The sequence below is a fragment of the Trifolium pratense genome, linkage group LG5, assembly GCF_020283565.1.
Source record: "Trifolium pratense cultivar HEN17-A07 linkage group LG5, ARS_RC_1.1, whole genome shotgun sequence".
Taxonomy (NCBI): Eukaryota; Viridiplantae; Streptophyta; class Magnoliopsida; order Fabales; family Fabaceae; genus Trifolium; species Trifolium pratense.
In genome coordinates, this window is record NC_060063.1 from 15126501 (window position 1) to 15145081 (window position 18581).

Sequence of the window (18581 nt, forward strand, 5' to 3'; positions counted from 1 at the left end):
GGTCAAACAAATGGAAGACACCATATTTATCTCTCAGGAAAAATATGCAAGAAACATTGTGAAGAAATTTGGAATGGAAGGTGGTAGTCACAAAAGGACACCTGCACCTACACATTTGAAGCTTACCAAAGATGAGAAAGGGATTAATGTGGATCAAAGTCTCTACAGAAGTATGATTGGTAGCTTGCTATATCTCACAGCTAGCAGACCTGATATCATGTTTGCAGTAGGTGTTTGTGCTAAATATCAATCTGAACCCAAGATGAGTCATCTGACTCAAGTGAAGAGAATCTTCAAATATGTCAATGGGACATGTGGCTATGGAATACTGTACTCTCATGGTAATGATTCTACCCTAGTTGGCTATTGTGATGCAGATTGGGCAGGAAGTGCTGATGATAGAAAAAGCACTTCTGGTGCATGTTTCTTTTTGGGAAGCAATCTAGTATCTTGGTTTAGTAAGAAACAGAATAGTGTGTCTCTATCCACAGCTGAGGCAGAATATATAGCAGCTGGAAGTAGCTGCTCTCAATTGTTATGGATGAGACAAATGTTAAAGGAGTATAGTGTGGAGCAAGATGTCATGACACTTTACTGTGACAATCTGATCAGTGCTATAAACATTTCTAAAAATCCTATTCAACATAGTAGGACTAAGCACATTGATATACGCCATCATTTTATAAGAGAGCTTGTGGAAGAAAAAATTGTTACACTTGAGCACATTGCATCTGAAGAACAATTAGCAGACATTTTTACAAAGGCTTTGGACGCAAGTCAATTTGAAAAATTAAGGGGCAAATTAGGAATTTGCCTATTTGAAAATCAATAGCAGTTATTGCATGGAGAGTGTACAACAGTTACTTTATTCTCCCTCCTACACTCACTGCACGTTTACATAGGGAAATCATTACAACTTTTATTTTATTTCCAAAACACGCAACCAACTGCTCAACTTCCTGTGCTCGTTCCAAACACAAACAAAACTGCATCTTCTCTCGCTCAAAATCTCTCCAACTTCCTCATCAACATTGTTCTAATCTCTCTTTTTCTCAGAAAATCTCACTTCCAAATCATGTCTGACTCTGCAAAGTCCTCACCAATCGAGACCAATGCTGTTCCATCGCTACAACAAGTGGTGATCGATGCTGTTCCTCTCAACACCATACCTTCCACAAGTCCAACGATGAGGAGAAAATCAACTGCAAAGAAGGATAAATCATCACGAACAAGTACAAATCCTTCATCTCCTGCTTCAATTAAAGGTTCAAAGCGTAAAAGCAAGAAAGCGAAAGGTGAATCGAGTAAGGCATTTACAATGTCTGAGCTTCACACTGATCCACTTCCTTCAAGTGGTGCTGCAACGCCTGTCGCTAATCCTACAGTTAAGAATGTTGATACATCTGGTAAGACTTCTGTTAATTTAGGTCTTAATATACCAAAATCTGATAAAACCCAAGGTGTAGAGACCCCTGCTATATCTGGAAATTTGGGGAAAAGTGTTCCTAACTCCCCTATTGCTGTTGATACTAATATTGGTGCTACTACTGAGACCAATGCTGATGTTCCTGATGAGTCCCCCACAAAACTGGTGCTGAGACACATGGTGTGCCAAGTGCCGCAACACATGGAGCTGCGCCAAATGTGGTGCCTGATGTTACCACATCTTTGGCACAGGAAAACTTGGTGGACTATTCTGAGTCTGATGAGAGTCCCCAACCTAAGGGTGATGATAAAGAAACTGTTCCTGATAAGGTTGTAAATGAAAATCCTGAGGTTATAATTGTTAATGAAACAACTGTGAGTGAAAAGTCTATTCCTGCAAATTCTGAAGCTAGTGTGGCTAGGAGGACTAGAAGTAGAGCTGGTAAAGGTGTAGAGACTGCTAACACACCTGTCCAAACACCCAAACCATCTAGGGCTGGAAAAGTTACTGGTAAGAAGCCCCTATATGGACCTCCAAAACCTGTGAGTAAGGTGATCCCTAGAACAGAGGCTAAGAAAAGGAAAGCTCCACCAACTAGTGACTCTGAGTTTGAGCCAGAGACAGATATTGCTGCATCTTGCAGCACATCTAGAAAGAGTATAGGAAGAAAGAAAGTTCCTCAATCTGTCCCCTATGCTCCCTTGGATAATGTATCATTCCATCTGGAGAATGGGTCTGCTAGATGGAAATTTGTGTATCATATGAGGCTGGCTCTGGAAAGGAATTTAAAAGATGATATCCTTGAATGTCCAAGTGTTGTTGAAGCCCTTGAGTATACAGGTTTGATGAAAACTGTGGTTGGTTTGGACAAGTGCTATGACAGGCTTGTCAAAGAATTTTTGATTAATGTGGCTGACAACTGTAATGATCCAGCAAGTCCTGAATATAGGCAGGTATTTGTTCGTGGGAAATGTGTTAAGTTCTCACCAACTGTGATCAACCAATATTTGCAAAGAAATTCTGATGAAGTGGCTGCTTTGAAAGTCACAGACAGTGAGGTCTGCAAGGTCCTCACAGGTGGCAGGATAAAGGTATGGCCAAGCAAGGCTAAGTTGGCTGCAACTTCTCTCTCTCCATTTTATGCTGTTTTGAATAGGATTGCTGCACACAATTGGGTGCCTACAACCCATTCAGGTGATGTGGCCAGAGGATTGGGAAAGTTCATTTATGATGTGGGTACCAAGGCAAAATTTGATTATGGGTCCTATTTCTTTCAAGAAACTTTAAGCCATGCTTTGACTTATGCTGTTGAGAAGCCAGTTGCTCTTCCCACTCTATTATGTAATATCATCCTTGAGCAACACCCAGATATTCTGAGAAGCACTGATGTTCCTTGTAAAAGGAAAGGGGTGTTGGCCATTGAGCAAAGGCTGCTTGAAGGGACAAATGTTGCAGCAGGTGTTGGCACATCTGTCCAGGCTGGTGTACTTTCAAGGAAGCAGATGATTGCAGATTTGACTGAGGCCAGCAGAGCACTTGAGGCCAGAAAATTAAAAATAGATCGTGTGATTGAGGCCCTCAAGGCTGAGGAAGCTGCTGAGAATGCTGAGGGTGAGCCTGATGAACAAGAAGGTGAGGAAACTAGTGGCTCTGATGAAAGTTCTTCTATATGATTTCTGATGTTCTCTTATTTGTTTCTGATGTACTTTTGGTGTTTCTTTTTGTTCCTTTTTTGGGCAAGGCCCTGAATTTCTAGCACCTATGTGTGCTTTATGGTCTGTAATATGTGCACACTGATATTCTCTTGTCTACTACTCTATGTTCTCCTATGCATGGTGTTTGTCTAAATTGTGGCTAAAAAGGGGGAGTAGTGTGTGTGTGTGACAAGTGTGTGGACATATGTTCTTACATCTGGTGAATATTTCTGTGCTAATGATCTATGCTCATATTGAGGGGGAGTGTGAGTAATATGCATGTATTGAGGCGGAGTAGTGAATATTCTTTATCTATCTGATGTATGTATGCATGAATTCAGGGGGAGTGTGAGTGATATTATCTCTTGATCGCCTGAATGTGTTTGATGACAAGTGTTGTGCCAAGTGTTATGGCACCTGACTAACAAGTCCACTATCCACTATACCTGAGAATTTATTTTTCTTAGATGATTATGGGAATTTATTTTTCCCTGATGTTCTTATGATGAATGGATGAGCTTTAACTATTAGGAGTTTATTTCTCCTACTTATAAGCATCTACTATTGGGAGTTTGTTTCTCCCTTGTGTTGTTCCAATGAGGCTAGTTGTGTTTTATTCCGCTGTTGAATTGCCTCTGATGCTACTTGACTATCTTGGAAGTAATTTTTATTATATGTTACTTTCTTTCCTAGTTGTGTGATCATGTTGACTCGAAGGAAAGGGAATACTGTATCTCTCTATATACTGGTCTAATATTGTTTTAGCCAAAATTTGCCAAAGGGGGAGATTGTTGGGTTTTTGTATGTTGGCTACATTTTGCAAAAACATATTTTAGCCAAGTGTTGAGACATATGTGCTGACCCCAAGTGTTGTGAGAAATGTTGGTACACTTTGGAACAACACCTGTCTCTGTATCTGTGCGCGCCAGCTAGCTGTTATTATTTTCTACTCAATCTTTTGAAGATCTGTTTGAAGAATTGTTTCAAGGTTTCTTACAGAGGAAGGCGCACGTGTTTAATGTGTTCCAGGAGGCAGCCCAAACCCTAGTTTTATTTTCCAAAGGAATTATATTTTTGGAAAATATATTTTTGCGTTTCAAAAATATAACTATTATTTTCAGAAATATATCACTGCGGCCGCAATTCTAGAAGCCCTAATTTTGTCTTGAAGCCCAAGTCGTTCTACTACTATAAATACGAAGGCAAGCATATGGTTTCAAGCATCTAAAATCGTGTTATCACAAAGCGTGAGTTTTAGGGATTTTAGAGTGTTAATTGTGAGCCTTTCTTGTGTCTCATTGATGCAAGCTTAGGACCTGAGTTTATTGAGTTGTATGTGTGAACTTCTCCTAAGCTTTGAAGTACGGAGATTGTTCTAGTGTGTTGTGTGGTTTGCTCGTAAGCTTTTAAGCAAGAGTGAATCCTAGTTTCATAGGAGTGTGTCTCCACCTGTTGTAATCGTTGAGGTTTATAACAACGCTGTCTGTGTTGTTATGGTGGGAATTGGGACGGGGTCTCATATCTAGGAGTTCCTAGGTAGAAGTGTCATTGGGTAGTGATTAAGTGAGAAGTTGTAAACGGGTTAGTTTAGCTTCGAAGTAATACTGCTGATAGTGGACTTCATTCCTGGATTGGTATCCACCAGAGTAGGCTTTAGGCTGAACTGGGTTAACAACTCTTGTGTGTTATTTACTTTACTGTTTGTATTGTTTTATGTTATTTGCTCTGTTTATAGACAAGTGTTGGCGCATCGGTAACCAACATCTGTCTACAACAGACAAGTGTTGATACACCTTGATCAACACCTGTCCACTGTGTGCCAGGAATTCCAGATTTATTTGTAAACTTCTGGTTTACTTGAACATGTGCTTAAGTTGCACTAATATCATAAGTACACCACAAATTAGAGACAAAAGTTGATAATATGTCTCGTAATATAGAGATAAAATATCTCCGTCGTTTCTTGTTTCAATATGATATTCATTTATGTGAATATCCTTCGGTAACAAATTTCTTTAAGACTTAAAATATAAAATACATTAGCAAAGTGCAACTTTGTTTCTCGATATAACAATGCATTGACTCTTCTGGAGCCTTCAATAATTTTTCATGAATAGTAGAATCGATGAATATTTTCAAGCTAAACAAATATGTTTCTAAAAAAATCTTTTCGATGGAACACAATAAAAAAAATAGTAATAATTTATTTGTATGAGAATTAAAAGAGTAAAAATAAAGTATAACAAAATAATGTTTATGTGGATTTCAGTAGAATTAGAAATTAAAATATAGTAACAATTAAAAGATTTTAAAATTAAAATCAATCAATTGATTTAAATATGTAACTGAATAATTAAAGTCGGTTTATGTTTGCAAAGAATAATTATTTTTTTTAAGAGCAAAGAATAATCATTATTATGAGAGGAAAAAAAAAATGTATGAACCATGCATTCAATCATGAGTTTAATATATCAATAATATCCATCCAATGTATGTACAACAATGGATATACAAAATATTCTTGAACTAATTTTTTTTCAAAGTTGCTACTTCAAGAGCGTATTCAAGAGACATAAATAATTCTTCTATTGATTTCCTTTAATTTTGGTCCATCTTATACCAAGATCGAATATATCATATAGATTGTAATCATGTTGTAAAATTTTATAAGTTCTTCAGGAACTTAACAATATATCTCTATCAACAATGGCTATGGAAAATTACAATTTTCCAATCCTTCTAGAATACTTGATATTAAATTTTTGCTTATTCAAGAACTATATCTTTAGAGATCTTATATTAAAATATTAGTTCTTCAATAATTATACCACCAATATTCATAAACATTGATTATGAAAAATTGTTCTTGAGCGATACTACAAGAAATGCTTTAATATTGAATTTTAAGTTCTTCAAGAACTATACAAATAATTTTTCATTAACAATGGTTCGGGAAATCCATATTCTTTGAGTAATCCATCGGAGATCATTATTATTAAAGCATTAGTTCTTCAAGAACTATATCACAAGTGATCTTCATAATGATTAAGAATAATTTATTCCTTGTGTATTCAATTGGATTTTCCCTTTTTCTACTTTAGTTCTTGGGGAACTAATTTGCCCACTTTTTACTCTTTTTTTTTCACTTCTAGGGAGAAGCCGAAATTTTAAAATTAACACGGCCATGACTATTACCATGACCACAATTTTTTTCATGGTAATCGTGTGTTACTACATTCACTTCTGGGAATAGAGTAACATTAGTGGATCGGATTTCATTCACTTCTGTGAATGATTTTTCATTCATTTATCATTGATATATACTATCATCAAATAATAAAATTAAGCAAATAATTAGATAAGCATAGTAAACACAGTCTAATAAAAGATAATTCCAATTATTTTTATTAATACTATTATAATGTAACTTACTAAAATTTTATAATGCAAATTAAATAGTAACATAATGAAATTAATAATAATTATAATGTAACATATGCTATGAATGAAATTAATTAGTAACTTATTGACAATAAATTGGAATATTTTTATGCTTTACAATATGATGATACGTATCAAATTATTATTATTATTATTATTATTATTATTATTATTATTATTATTATTATTATTATTATTTATTTATTTATTTTTAATCAACATGATATGCATAGATTCTACACTATTATTATTATTATTATTATTATTATTATTATTATAGTAAATAAAAATAAATTCAATAAAAATTATAAATAGCCAAAACTCTAAAAAAAATGATAAAGCTATCCTTCAGGGGTGCATGTATATGTATATTGAATTCTTCTGGAATTCATAAGAAATAATTCATAGGAATTTTTTCAAGAACTATATAACATCGTTATAATGTAAAAATAATCATTTATGTAATTCTTCAGGAATGCATACAACATCGAGTTCTTCAGGAACTGTATAACATATATTATAATGTAAGAGAAATATATATTGGTGCAATCCTTCAGGGATGCATATAGATTGAATTCTTATAGAATTCAAAATGAATAAAATAATGTTATATAAAAAGGTGCAATCCTTCAGGGATGCATAAATATATTGAATTATTCATGAGTTCTTCAAAAATTCTATAAATATAATAGATCTTATTAATTATTTTGTACATCCTTCAGGGATGTGTCCCAATTGAATTCATCAAGATTTCATGGATAACAAAATTTGGATTTTTAAGATCTTTAAGAACTATATAATAGATCAAATCAATTATTTTTTTTCAATCCTTCATGGATTGATATTTTAGAAGCATAGGCTTATGAATCTTCAGGATTCATATTTTAAAATTTCATCACACTATGAATCTTCAGGATTCATATTTTAAAAATTTCACTACGATACTTCTGGATCGTAGGTTGTGAATCAATATAAAAAAAATGAAAAAAAAAATAGAATTAAAAAATACAAGAAATAAAATTATCACCTCCCATGGTTGCTATACCTTTCTTGAGAGGGTAGAGAGACTATCGTGCTGATAACGTGTTATGAACTATTCCTAGAGAATAACAAGAATAAAGAAGAAAAGATGAAGGAGAGAAAGAGAAGAGAAAATAGACTGTTGTATTGTTCTATTCAAGGTGTATATCATATTGTATCATATGCTCTATTTATAGGATAATATATGGGCCAATGAATATGGGCCAAGACTAATGGACATCTACTAATAAATTCATAACAGTAAAGTTATTTATGGGTTATAGAGTGGTTGTATTTATAGAAGAAGAAAAAATTCATCATTTTATAAAAAGAAATAATTTTTGAAATAATTTATGTAATTTTCAATATGAATTACATAAACATATTATGAATTCAATAGTTGTTTAGGTGGTCTTCATTCATTGAAACAATATTTGTTGGTTGTAGTGGGTTCTATTCCCCCGCAGATCATTTCTTTAATTTTTCTGATTTTTAAAATAAATAAATAAATAAAAAACCACTACTGAGAGTCGAAAACACATCCACACGGACTACTAGCTAGGGTAAGAAGTACAGACCACTGGGCTAATTGATATTGCATGAAAACATTGTCTCTGAAAATATATTTGATCTATACTTACCAGAGTTACTTTTGCCACCCTACTGATTTTCAGGCGCGCCCTACGAAATTATCAAACTACTTATGTCCGCTACTTAAGTAACGTAATTTTGTCCATGACTTAAGTAGCGGATGTGTAAAAAAAAAATCAAGGTTCCAAGGATCAAGGTTTTACACCCTAAGAGGCACCCTACCACCAAAATTTTCTAACAAACTATTCATGACCCTTGTACCCTTCCTTCTAGAATATACCAGCAATGGTTTGGGCCCTCCAATGCCTTGATGTATTACTGGATCATGTGGCACTTCCTCACTATCTTGAGTCCTAACCGTATATGTGGATGGTATTATACTAGTTGGAACTTCTCTTGATGAGTTCACTTGGATAAAAGGTATCTTGCATAGCAATTTCAAAATTAAAGATCTCGGTGATCTCAAGTATTTTTTGGGTATAGAAGTTGCACACTCTCATGAAAGGATATGCATCTCACAGAAAATATATTGTTGTATGTTGAGACCTCATTGAGCTATCTAGTCTATAATTGATCTAACCTGTTGATCAAAATAGGTGATGGCCAATCCGTTGAGGAATTCGTCCACCGAAGGGGGGGGGGGGGGGGGGGGGGGGTGGGTGTTGGGATTTAAGAGGGGTTCTTCAAAAAAAAAAATTAATCCTCTTAGCGGAACAATCCCGATGAACGGATCTTGATTAAACCATTAATCACAAATCAAACACAAACTTAAACACTTTAAGGATTCACGTGTTTACCTCTCGAAGTGCAGAACCTTTGAAGTAGAAACAGTTTCTGATCACGAGCAAAGCAAAGTAGCAATGCCTCTACTCAGTCCACACGAACAGAACTTCTCCGATGACCGGTGCTAGCCAATTCCAACGGAGATTCAGAGAGAATAGGGTTTAGAGAGCGGCGGCTAAGTTTCTAACTTTGTGAATTAGGTTAAGCTTACAAGACTTCACCACAAGGGTTCTATTTATAGAACCGCTTGTGTGGTCATCAAGTCAAACACTTAAATACACCGTACCTTACGGTGGACCGCATTTCTCTATTTCCATAAATTAAATAATAAGTCATACTTAATTATTTAATTACTAGTAAGTCCTACTTATTATTTTTTAAATAAGTCTTACTTATTTATTTCTCTCATTTATCTGTCCTTTGTGTGTGACCCGATAGGTTCTCGTAACGTTGGCAATAATATTAAATCACATATTTAATATTATAAACAGTTAGCGGTATCTAGCAACACATCACTGCTACCCAAGTGACGAGAATGTCATGTGGTTCGACGAAACCTTTCTGTGATAATGATTGTGTGTATAATTACCCTTTTGTCCTCATGTCTATATTGAACACAAGGGATAGCATGTCACCCTTGTTCAGTTCAATATCGGGCCCATAGACATTTCTCCTGTTATGTAGGAGAGACAAATTCCATCTAGATCACTCATGTCCCTCAGCATGATTCATGGAGTACCCATCAACCAACTTTATGATCATCCTATTACAGACAACGTTTGAATGGTGATAAAGCACTCGACTCCTACATCTAGGGACATAGTGGTTTCAGGTCAAAGGGTGGAATACACCACTATCACTATGAGAATATCTTATGACACTTTTTCATAACTTTTACTATATATGTAGCATTCTCATGGCGGGTCAATCCAATATAAATATTACTCCTAATATATATCTATGTGAAGACTTGATATCTCATATCCATGACTCGTGAGATGAGGTCATCAGTCTACTCACATAATAGCCTATATGTTTTACTGTTATCCCACATCATAGTAAAACTTGACTACAGATACTTTAAGAATAGTGTCCTTGTGTCTAATGAGGTCTCACGATTAAGTCACACTTAATGTTCCATTAAACATACTAGCTATTCTAGGGACTCTATTAGTTTGAAACCAACATAAGAAAGAAATACCTTATTATATATATTAAACATATAAATCAAATTCATGATACAAAAGAAGATCCTATCAAAATAGATTGACTTTTAGGGCTTACTCCAACAATCTCCCACTAGCACTAAGGGCAATAAGATATTAACTCAACATCTATTGGACTAGTGTGGTCATCAAGCATCTTCTATGCAAGATTTTTTTATTAGCGGATAAGGAACTCTTTCCTTTGTTGGTACCCTACACATCTTCCAATTTGCACTTTCGATCTTTTATCAAAAGGAAATAAAAGGGTCACCATTATATATTTGAATCGTTGGTGAGATCTGGTTTTCTTTCTCTTGCAAGATTAATCTGTTACCACCTTAAGTGAATTTAAGGGAATCTGGAACGCAAGGAAAACCATTTTCTGCCCATCTTATGAGCCAATTATTCAAATCATATATTTGACCTTTGTAGTAGATATATCAACCTTCCGAAGCATGTAAGCTTACAAAGTTAACATCCGAACATAAATTTTTTTCTAGACTACAATCTGAATATACTGTTCATCGGTTTGAAAAATCAGTGTCATTGTAACTCATTTACATTGATCGTTTCAAATCCAATCAAGAAACAATCCTTAGTCTTTTAAGACAACCATGGATATTCTTGATAGTGATCAAGTGACCAACACTAGAAATAATTTGGTACATATGGTTTTTGCTAGTAGCATATGGAGCATCTAGTCCAATACATATCATGATGCACATGATTAATCCAATTGCCAAAGCATATGAATACCTTTCATGTATCCCGTTCTCATCCAATGAGGTTGGATATTGTCTTTGAGACAAAACACATCATGTGACGTATGCAATAATTTCAATAAAATTATGCATGTGAGGTGTCTAAACACTTCGTCAAATATGTATCTAAGCTAAAGTTGAGGTATATCTGCATTCTATCTCTATAGATCTTGATTCCTAACTTTTAGGAAATCTCACCTAACTATTTCATCAAAATATAATTACCTAACCATGTAGGGAAATTATTTTTATTATCAGTATGTCATTCACATACTAAACCAAATTACTTTAAATACTCCCACTAACCTCCTTGTGTGCACAAGATTTATTATTGTCCTTTATTAATCTAAGTTTTCATAAAACTTGATTAATGAAGCTGATAATTCAACTTTGATAAATTTGAACGAATTCACAAATGAATTTTGTAATTTATATACTTTTCTAGCATCCTTTAGATCAACGAAACCTATCCATATGTTCAATACATATGTAAGGTCATTCCACTTAAGGGATGCAACCTCGTTATCCATCTGCCAGAACTCCTAGTAAAACATACAACAATTGCAAGTGGAATCAAATGAGTTTAAGCACTATGATTGAAATAAAGGTTTCATCATAATTTGCATATGATTTGTGTGAAACATTTCACATTCAATCACACCTTAAAGGTATTCACAATACCATCCATGTCAGTCTTTACAACAAGACTCACATTCATCCTACGAGTCTTACTCATTTAGATGAATGACAAAACAATATCCATATACGTTTTGTATACATGGACTCTATATAAGATTCCATGGCATTTAGCCACTTCTCAGAGTTTAGGTCATTAATGACCTCCAAGTAAGTCACAGTCTCATCTTCTATGAGCATCATATAACTTTGTTTAGTTATGGTAAGACCATGTCTCTCAACCTTGTGATATGACATATCTGACTGATCTAGGTCTTGTGCTACTCAAATAAGTGGTCCAACAACAATCCTTGTGGAACCGATTCATGTTCAATCCTCAAAAGACATGTATTTTGTGGTACTTGAATTTATTCAAACTCTACATCACTTGTAACATCCCAAACTGCTTTCAGGATGACCGACTGACCCCACAAACCAACACGAGTCTTTTTAGCGTGCTTTGTCCTCACTCGCACACTTTCTAGGAAAACTTCCCAGAAGGTCGCCCATCCAAAGACTACTCCAAGTCAAGCACGCTTAACTATGGAGTTCTTATCAAATGAGCTACCGAAAAGAAGATGCATCTTGTTGGTATAGGTAGATTCCTCCTCTCATTTCCGATGTGATTCGTTTTTGCCTAGAAGCTGCCAGGAGCCGCTAATTATCATGCCTCATGCACCGACAACCACTCCCCGCCCTCGTCAGACCCGGTCGTTACATACCCCCTCACTAGTAGAGTTTTTGCCTTCCGTGGGAATCGAACCACGTACCCTGGGGTTCAAATACGTGTTCAATCCATTCCCACTACCAATTGGGCTACTGTAACGCCCCGAATTTTGATCCAATACATTACGTCTAATTATATTATTTCTAGAAAATACTACTTTTCTTTTAACCATATTTATAATTTGTCACAAAACAAAGCAGTAATATTTTATTAAAAAATTAGAGATATCAAAATTATTGAATTAAAAATAAAGAATATTTATTGGATCCAAAAATATTACAAGTCATCAACGTCAAATATTTATATTACATTTCCCCGCGCACGCAACGATTCGTCACACCAACAATACTCATCTTCAAGCTTTGTACCTGTAGTGGTAAGGGTCAGTATTCTTTTCCCATCGCCCATATCAAGAAAACCAAACACAACTTAGCAGTATAAAATAGAGCATAGATCAAAGCACAATATACACAACACAATGCATGCTCTTATTCTAAATGATCCGGATATAGTCACCCATACCAATGGGGAAAATCACGTACCCCCTTACGCACAAGGCTGGAGCACCACATACAAAAATGAATGTTCATGCCATGTCTACTCACACCATCACAAATATTCCAAAAATCATGTATTCATAAATATTTGTAAAAAAACACACACATGGCTATCATCATACAATATTTCAATACAACCAAATTCATGCATAGTAACTTGTATGGAGGAAACTACCCTTACCTTAGGAGCTTTTCTACTCTAACACAAGTCTTCAAGTTATCTGCGTCACTCATAAAATGAACGATTTAAAATACTCATACTACCAAGAAAAATTATTGTGTGATAGATAAATGACTTCGTACCACATATGTGTCTTTAAATATATATCATTTTGAGAGAGAGAGAGAGAGAGAGAGAGAGAGAGCATCGAGCAAAATAGAAAACGGAAATTGGCAATAGTTACGGTATTAAAGTTGTCAATTAAAAATCAATTAAATAGTATGACGTGAGTGTTAGTGCACAAACCAGTTGAAGAAGAAAAATTAAGAAACTAGAAGATGAATGTGATGAATCAATGTGGGAGAAAGATAAGAGATTTTATTAATGAAAACAAGAGTGAATGAGAGTTACAATAAGCTATGTGCTAATAGCTTTATATAGACAAAAATTGAAACTAACTCCTAACTAATCTCTTAACTTGTGTTACAAGTTAGCTTAACCATAATGAAGTGGTTAACTAACTTCTCCAACTAACTATTAGTTTAGTTATAACAAACTATAACTAACTAACTAACATGGATAGGATTTGATTTTACACATTAAAACAACATGCTCCCTTAAAAACAAATCCATACGTCATGATCTAAGTTGAAATACTCTAAGTTCATTTCTCAGAGTCAGAAACCTGTCAATCTTCAAGCTCTTGGTCATAACATCAGCAATTTGTGAAGCAGTAGCACAATGAACAACTTCCAAGCTCCCTTGATTTACCTGCTCCCTTAAGAAATGAAACCTAGCCTCTATGTGCTTGCTTCTACCATGTAACACTGGATTTTTAGCTAAGTTGATTGCAGATTTGAAATTCTGGCACACTAGTGTTAGGATGTTGTACTCAACGCTTCACCACTGTAATACACTTTTAATGCGTGAACCAATGATCCAACATCCAACATCGCATACAAAATGAATAATAAACCTAACAAACTGAAAATAAATTAACACAGTAATTTGTTAACCCAGTTCAGCATAAGCCTACTCTGGGGGATACCAATCCATGAGTGAATCCACTATGATAGTATTAGTTTGAAGCCCTCAATAAACTTCCCGTTTATAACTTCTCACCTAATCACCACCCGTGCTATATTCTACCTAAGACACACCTAGGTATGAGAACCTCCGCTCACCTCCTCTTGACCACAACCACTGTGATCGTACACTTCTAGATTCAATAGGTGAAGACACACTTCATAAAACACACACACCACTTCCGTGCTTAAAAGCTTTGGAATGGTATACACACACTATTTCCTTGCTTAGAAGCTCCAGAGATATTACAATGCACAGACACACAGTTCCTAGTCTAGTGGTAAATCAACACAAGACTCAGAACACAATAGACCAATACTAAAACCTAAACTCACGCTTTGTAAGACTCAAATCTGGTTTCAGTGATCTGAACAATGGTGTCAACATCCTTTAAATAACCTACGCTAGCATGGGCTATGTCTTCAATTAGGCTTCAATAGCTCAGCATGGTCAAAGGTTCCTTCAAGGAATAATCTTCAATTAAATGTTTTGTTTCCTTAACTTGAAGATCTGATTAGCAAACAAAACTAGGTCACGAGATCCATTATTAATTATGCGTGACGGCGCTCCTCATCATATACGAAGATTTATCGTGGATTCCATATTTAGAATTTAGGCGCGAGATCTCAACATACACAGGCCCGGCCCACTGGATGTGGTATCCAATGTTGAAGCATTGTACCCAACATCTTGCTTATACTGGATGTTGGAAGCATGTAGTTCCACATCAGGAAGGATCACATGTTTTAGCAAAATGAGGCCAACCATACAACGCCAACAATCTCCCCCTTTGGCAATTTTTTGGCTAAAACATCCTAAGATTATTTCAACCGTTCTAGAGAGATACACAAACTACCTTTCTTCAACTCAACATAGGCACACAGTCATGAAGTAAAGTAGAACAGTTTAACATGCTTCTTTTAATAACCCCTCATATAAAAATAGCATATTATGTATCAAATTAGAACTTCAGAGGCATGCAACAGCGGAAGGACAAGCACAAGTAGCCTCACAGGTATTTGCCAATAGAGAGTATAAGATTCTCATAAAAGAAACACTGGGGAAAAATAAATTCCCTCAATTCTCAGGAACAGATAATGCTTCAACATGCAGTAGCACATTGTGTGCTTAGCAGAAAAATATTGCTCCCCCTCAATAGTAGAGGCGATTACCAAGTTCATCTTACCCCCCCTTAATTCATGCATAGTATTATTCAGATGATCCAGCATCTGATGGCACATCATAGCTCAGCATCTATTATGGCATACAATAGCTACTCCCCCTTTTTAGCCACAAAATAGACAAAATGGGAACTGCATAAAATAATATCCAAAAGTAGTGCAGATAGTAGCAGGACAGAAAGTGCAGACAAAATATTACAAACCATGCACACTAGGTGCTAAATTCAGGGCTCAGCCCACAGACAAAAATCCAGAAAAATTAAAGACAAATCAGAATTACACAGAAGCACTTGGGGAGGAATCACTTTCTTCTTCTTCAGCATCTGAGTCAGCTTCTTCTTCACCACTAGCACCATCATCACCTGCATCAGCTGCTTGAGCTGCAGCCTCTTCAACCCTAAGAGCATGTATCATCCTTTCAAACTGCAACTTCTTTTCATCTAGCTCCTTACAGTTTGCTTCCAGCATAGCAATCATCTCCTTCCTTGTCATAGGAGTATCAGCAGCAGCATTTGATGGTCCAACAATATCTGGAGCATGCTGTTTACTGTACAACTTCTGATGAATGGCCAGAGGAGTTGCCCTTTTCTTAGCAGACTCACCCTCATGCCTTATATTAGGATGTTGGGACAAGATGATGTCACAGATCAATGTTGGAAATGCAATGGGTTGCTTGGTGACAGAAGTCTTAGCATGCTGCACAACTTGATTAAAGATATATTGACCAGCATTAAATTTTGTACCAGTACCAATCATGTAAATGAGCTTACCCAGACTTGTAGCAATATCAGATGCATGTGTAGTAGGAACCCAGTTGACAGATGCAATACGATTCAAAATGGCATACTTTTGGGTCAGCTTGACTGCAGGTACCTTCTCCTTCTTTGGCCAGGTTTTCACTTTGTTAGCTGTGATGGTTTTGCAGACCACATTGTCAGATACTTCTATATCAGGATGAGAATCATCTGAGTTACCCAGCACCTTGTTGATCACACTTGGAGAGAATGTCACACATTTTCCTCGAACAAATACCTTCTGAAATTCTTTGTCCAAGGGATTGTCACAACCTATAGGAATGTTGACAACAAACTCCCAAACCAGCTTCTCATAGCAAGAGCCTAAGCCCCACACAGTTTTGATCAATCTAGCATCATTGATCAAGCTCACAATCTCTTCACACTCTAGAATATCTTTGCCTAGTTCCCTCTCCAAAGCCAATCATCTTCTGCATATTATTCCACATCGTTGAGCATAAGATGGAAGATGAAATGAAACGTTATCACAAGGAAAGTCTTCAGTGTCAGGAGCAGTAACTTGAGGCATGGCCTTCTTAGCAAACATTGCCTTCTTAGCAGTAGGCTTGATGCTTGAGTCATCCTTGGCAGCTTCAAAATCAGAATCACTTGATGGTGCACTCTTCCTTTTCAGCACACCCTTTTTCTTTTCAGGAGGAGGTACAGACTTGCTCCATCCTTTCTTAGGACCATACTTGACAGGCTTCAGAGTAGTGTCCTTTGTTTTCTTGCTGACAGCAGGGGTAGTGATAACAGCAGGTGCAGGTGTAGTAGTCCTGCTTCTCAGTCTTCTCCCAATTCCTTTTTGAGTAGGTGGAGGTTGCAGATCTTCTTCAGAGGGGACTTCATCAACATCCACTATGTTCTGTTCTTCATTGGTGGTTTTCTCAGAATCCTCACCAGTTTCATTCTCTGGCTCAGAATCAGCCACATGTTCAGGAGTATTTTCTTTGTTTACTTCCTCTTCAGTGGAAGCTTCAGTATTAGATCCACTGCCAAACGACTCAGTGGCAGGGTCAGCATATGGACTAGAACCTTCTTTGGATGCTTCAACATCCTTTGCATCATCAGTCGATACTGGAGGTGGCTCAACACCGGTTGACGCATCGGTCACAACAGCTTTCTCCTGAGGTTTTTCAGCAGCATCAGTTATGACATTCGTAGGAACTGCCATATTCTCAGGACCACTAGAATTACTGGTCACAATAACATTCTCAGCAACAATTTTGGTTTTTCCTAGGGTTTCATCAGAAATAGGGTTTTCCTGTGCAGAAAGGGTTTCTTGATTGACTTTTTCAGAAACCGACTTAGAACTCTCTTCATTAGCTTTACTAGACGATTCAACATTCGCAGTTTTGCCGGAGGCAGCACCATGCGATTCCACATTTGCAGTTTCAAATGGGTTCTTATTCAAGTACAGGTCAGACATGCTCAAACCCCTTTTTACGGGAGATTGGGGTTTCTTTTTCTTAGATTTACCAGTTCCAGACTTAATTGAAATAGAAGGAGATGATTCACTTACTTTCTTAGTGGATTTTGCAGATTTCTTCTTCTTAGAACTAGTTGCAGGGATGCTTGATATGGGTGTCGCATCGACCACAATAGTTGCTTCTTCCTTCTTCGATTTGGATCTTGTTTTCACAGTATCAGCGATTTTGTTTTTGATCTGAGCAGAACCGGAAGATTGAGACATTTTCACAGAAAAATTGTTGAAGTTTTTGAAGTTTTTGATGATTTGAGATGATGATTTGAGGTTGCAGATCGCAGCAAGAAGTTTAGAGGAAGTTGAAGGTTTTGAAAAGGAATAATGATGATATGAGAGTTGATAGCGTGTGAGTGGGAAGTTATGGAAAGTATTTTTTGTCTTTCCTTGATTTACGTGCGTCAATAGTTGAAATTTGGAGAACAAAACGGTTGCGCGCACATAATGCCTTAACTGCTATAACTCCTCATGTAGGCAAATTCCCAATTTGCCCCTAAACCTTTCAAACTGATTAGCATCTAATGCTTTAGTAAAGATATCAGCTATCTGTTCTTCAGTTGCAACATGCTCCAACTTCACAATATTTTCTTCTACTAAATCCCTGATGAAGTGATGACGAATGTCAATATGGTTTGTTCTACTGTGCTGTATTGGATTTTTTGAAATATTTATGGCGCTCAAATTGTCACAGTACAATGTTAGAGCATCCTGTTCAACATTGTATTCCTTAAGCATCTACTTCATCCACAAAAGTTGAGAACAACTACTCCCAGCTGCAATGTACTCAGCCTCTGCAGTGGATAGAGAAACACAGTTTTGTTTCTTGCTAAACCATGAGATAAGATTCTCTCCTAGGTAAAAACATCCACCAGAGGTGCTTTTTCTGTCATCAGCACATCCAGCCCAGTCTGCATCACAATATCCCATCAACCTAGCATTGTTGGTGTGGGAATACATTATCCCATAATCAGAAGTTCCATTGACATACTTCAAAATT

General features: G+C 36.2%; 2 protein-coding genes across 2 annotated transcripts; one reads left to right on the plus strand and one right to left on the minus strand.

Moving 5' to 3' along the window:
• Positions 1-1186: 1186 nt before the first annotated feature.
• Positions 1187-2713, plus strand: LOC123886094. Its single transcript, XM_045935434.1, has 5 exons — positions 1187-1591; positions 1678-1811; positions 1920-2266; positions 2360-2517; positions 2621-2713. Exons 1-5 carry the CDS (start codon positions 1187-1189, stop codon positions 2711-2713), a joined length of 1137 nt encoding a protein of 378 aa, XP_045791390.1.
• A 12622-nt stretch (positions 2714-15335) lies between these two features.
• LOC123886095 (WASH complex subunit 2-like) lies at positions 15336-17794 on the minus strand. The gene is made up of 4 exons (XM_045935435.1): positions 16741-17794; positions 16549-16692; positions 15670-16425; positions 15336-15355 (listed from the first exon to the last, which is right to left on the minus strand). The coding sequence occupies exons 1-4, from the start codon at positions 17792-17794 to the stop codon at positions 15336-15338; spliced, it is 1974 nt and encodes a 657-aa protein (XP_045791391.1).
• Positions 17795-18581: the final 787 nt, after the last annotated feature.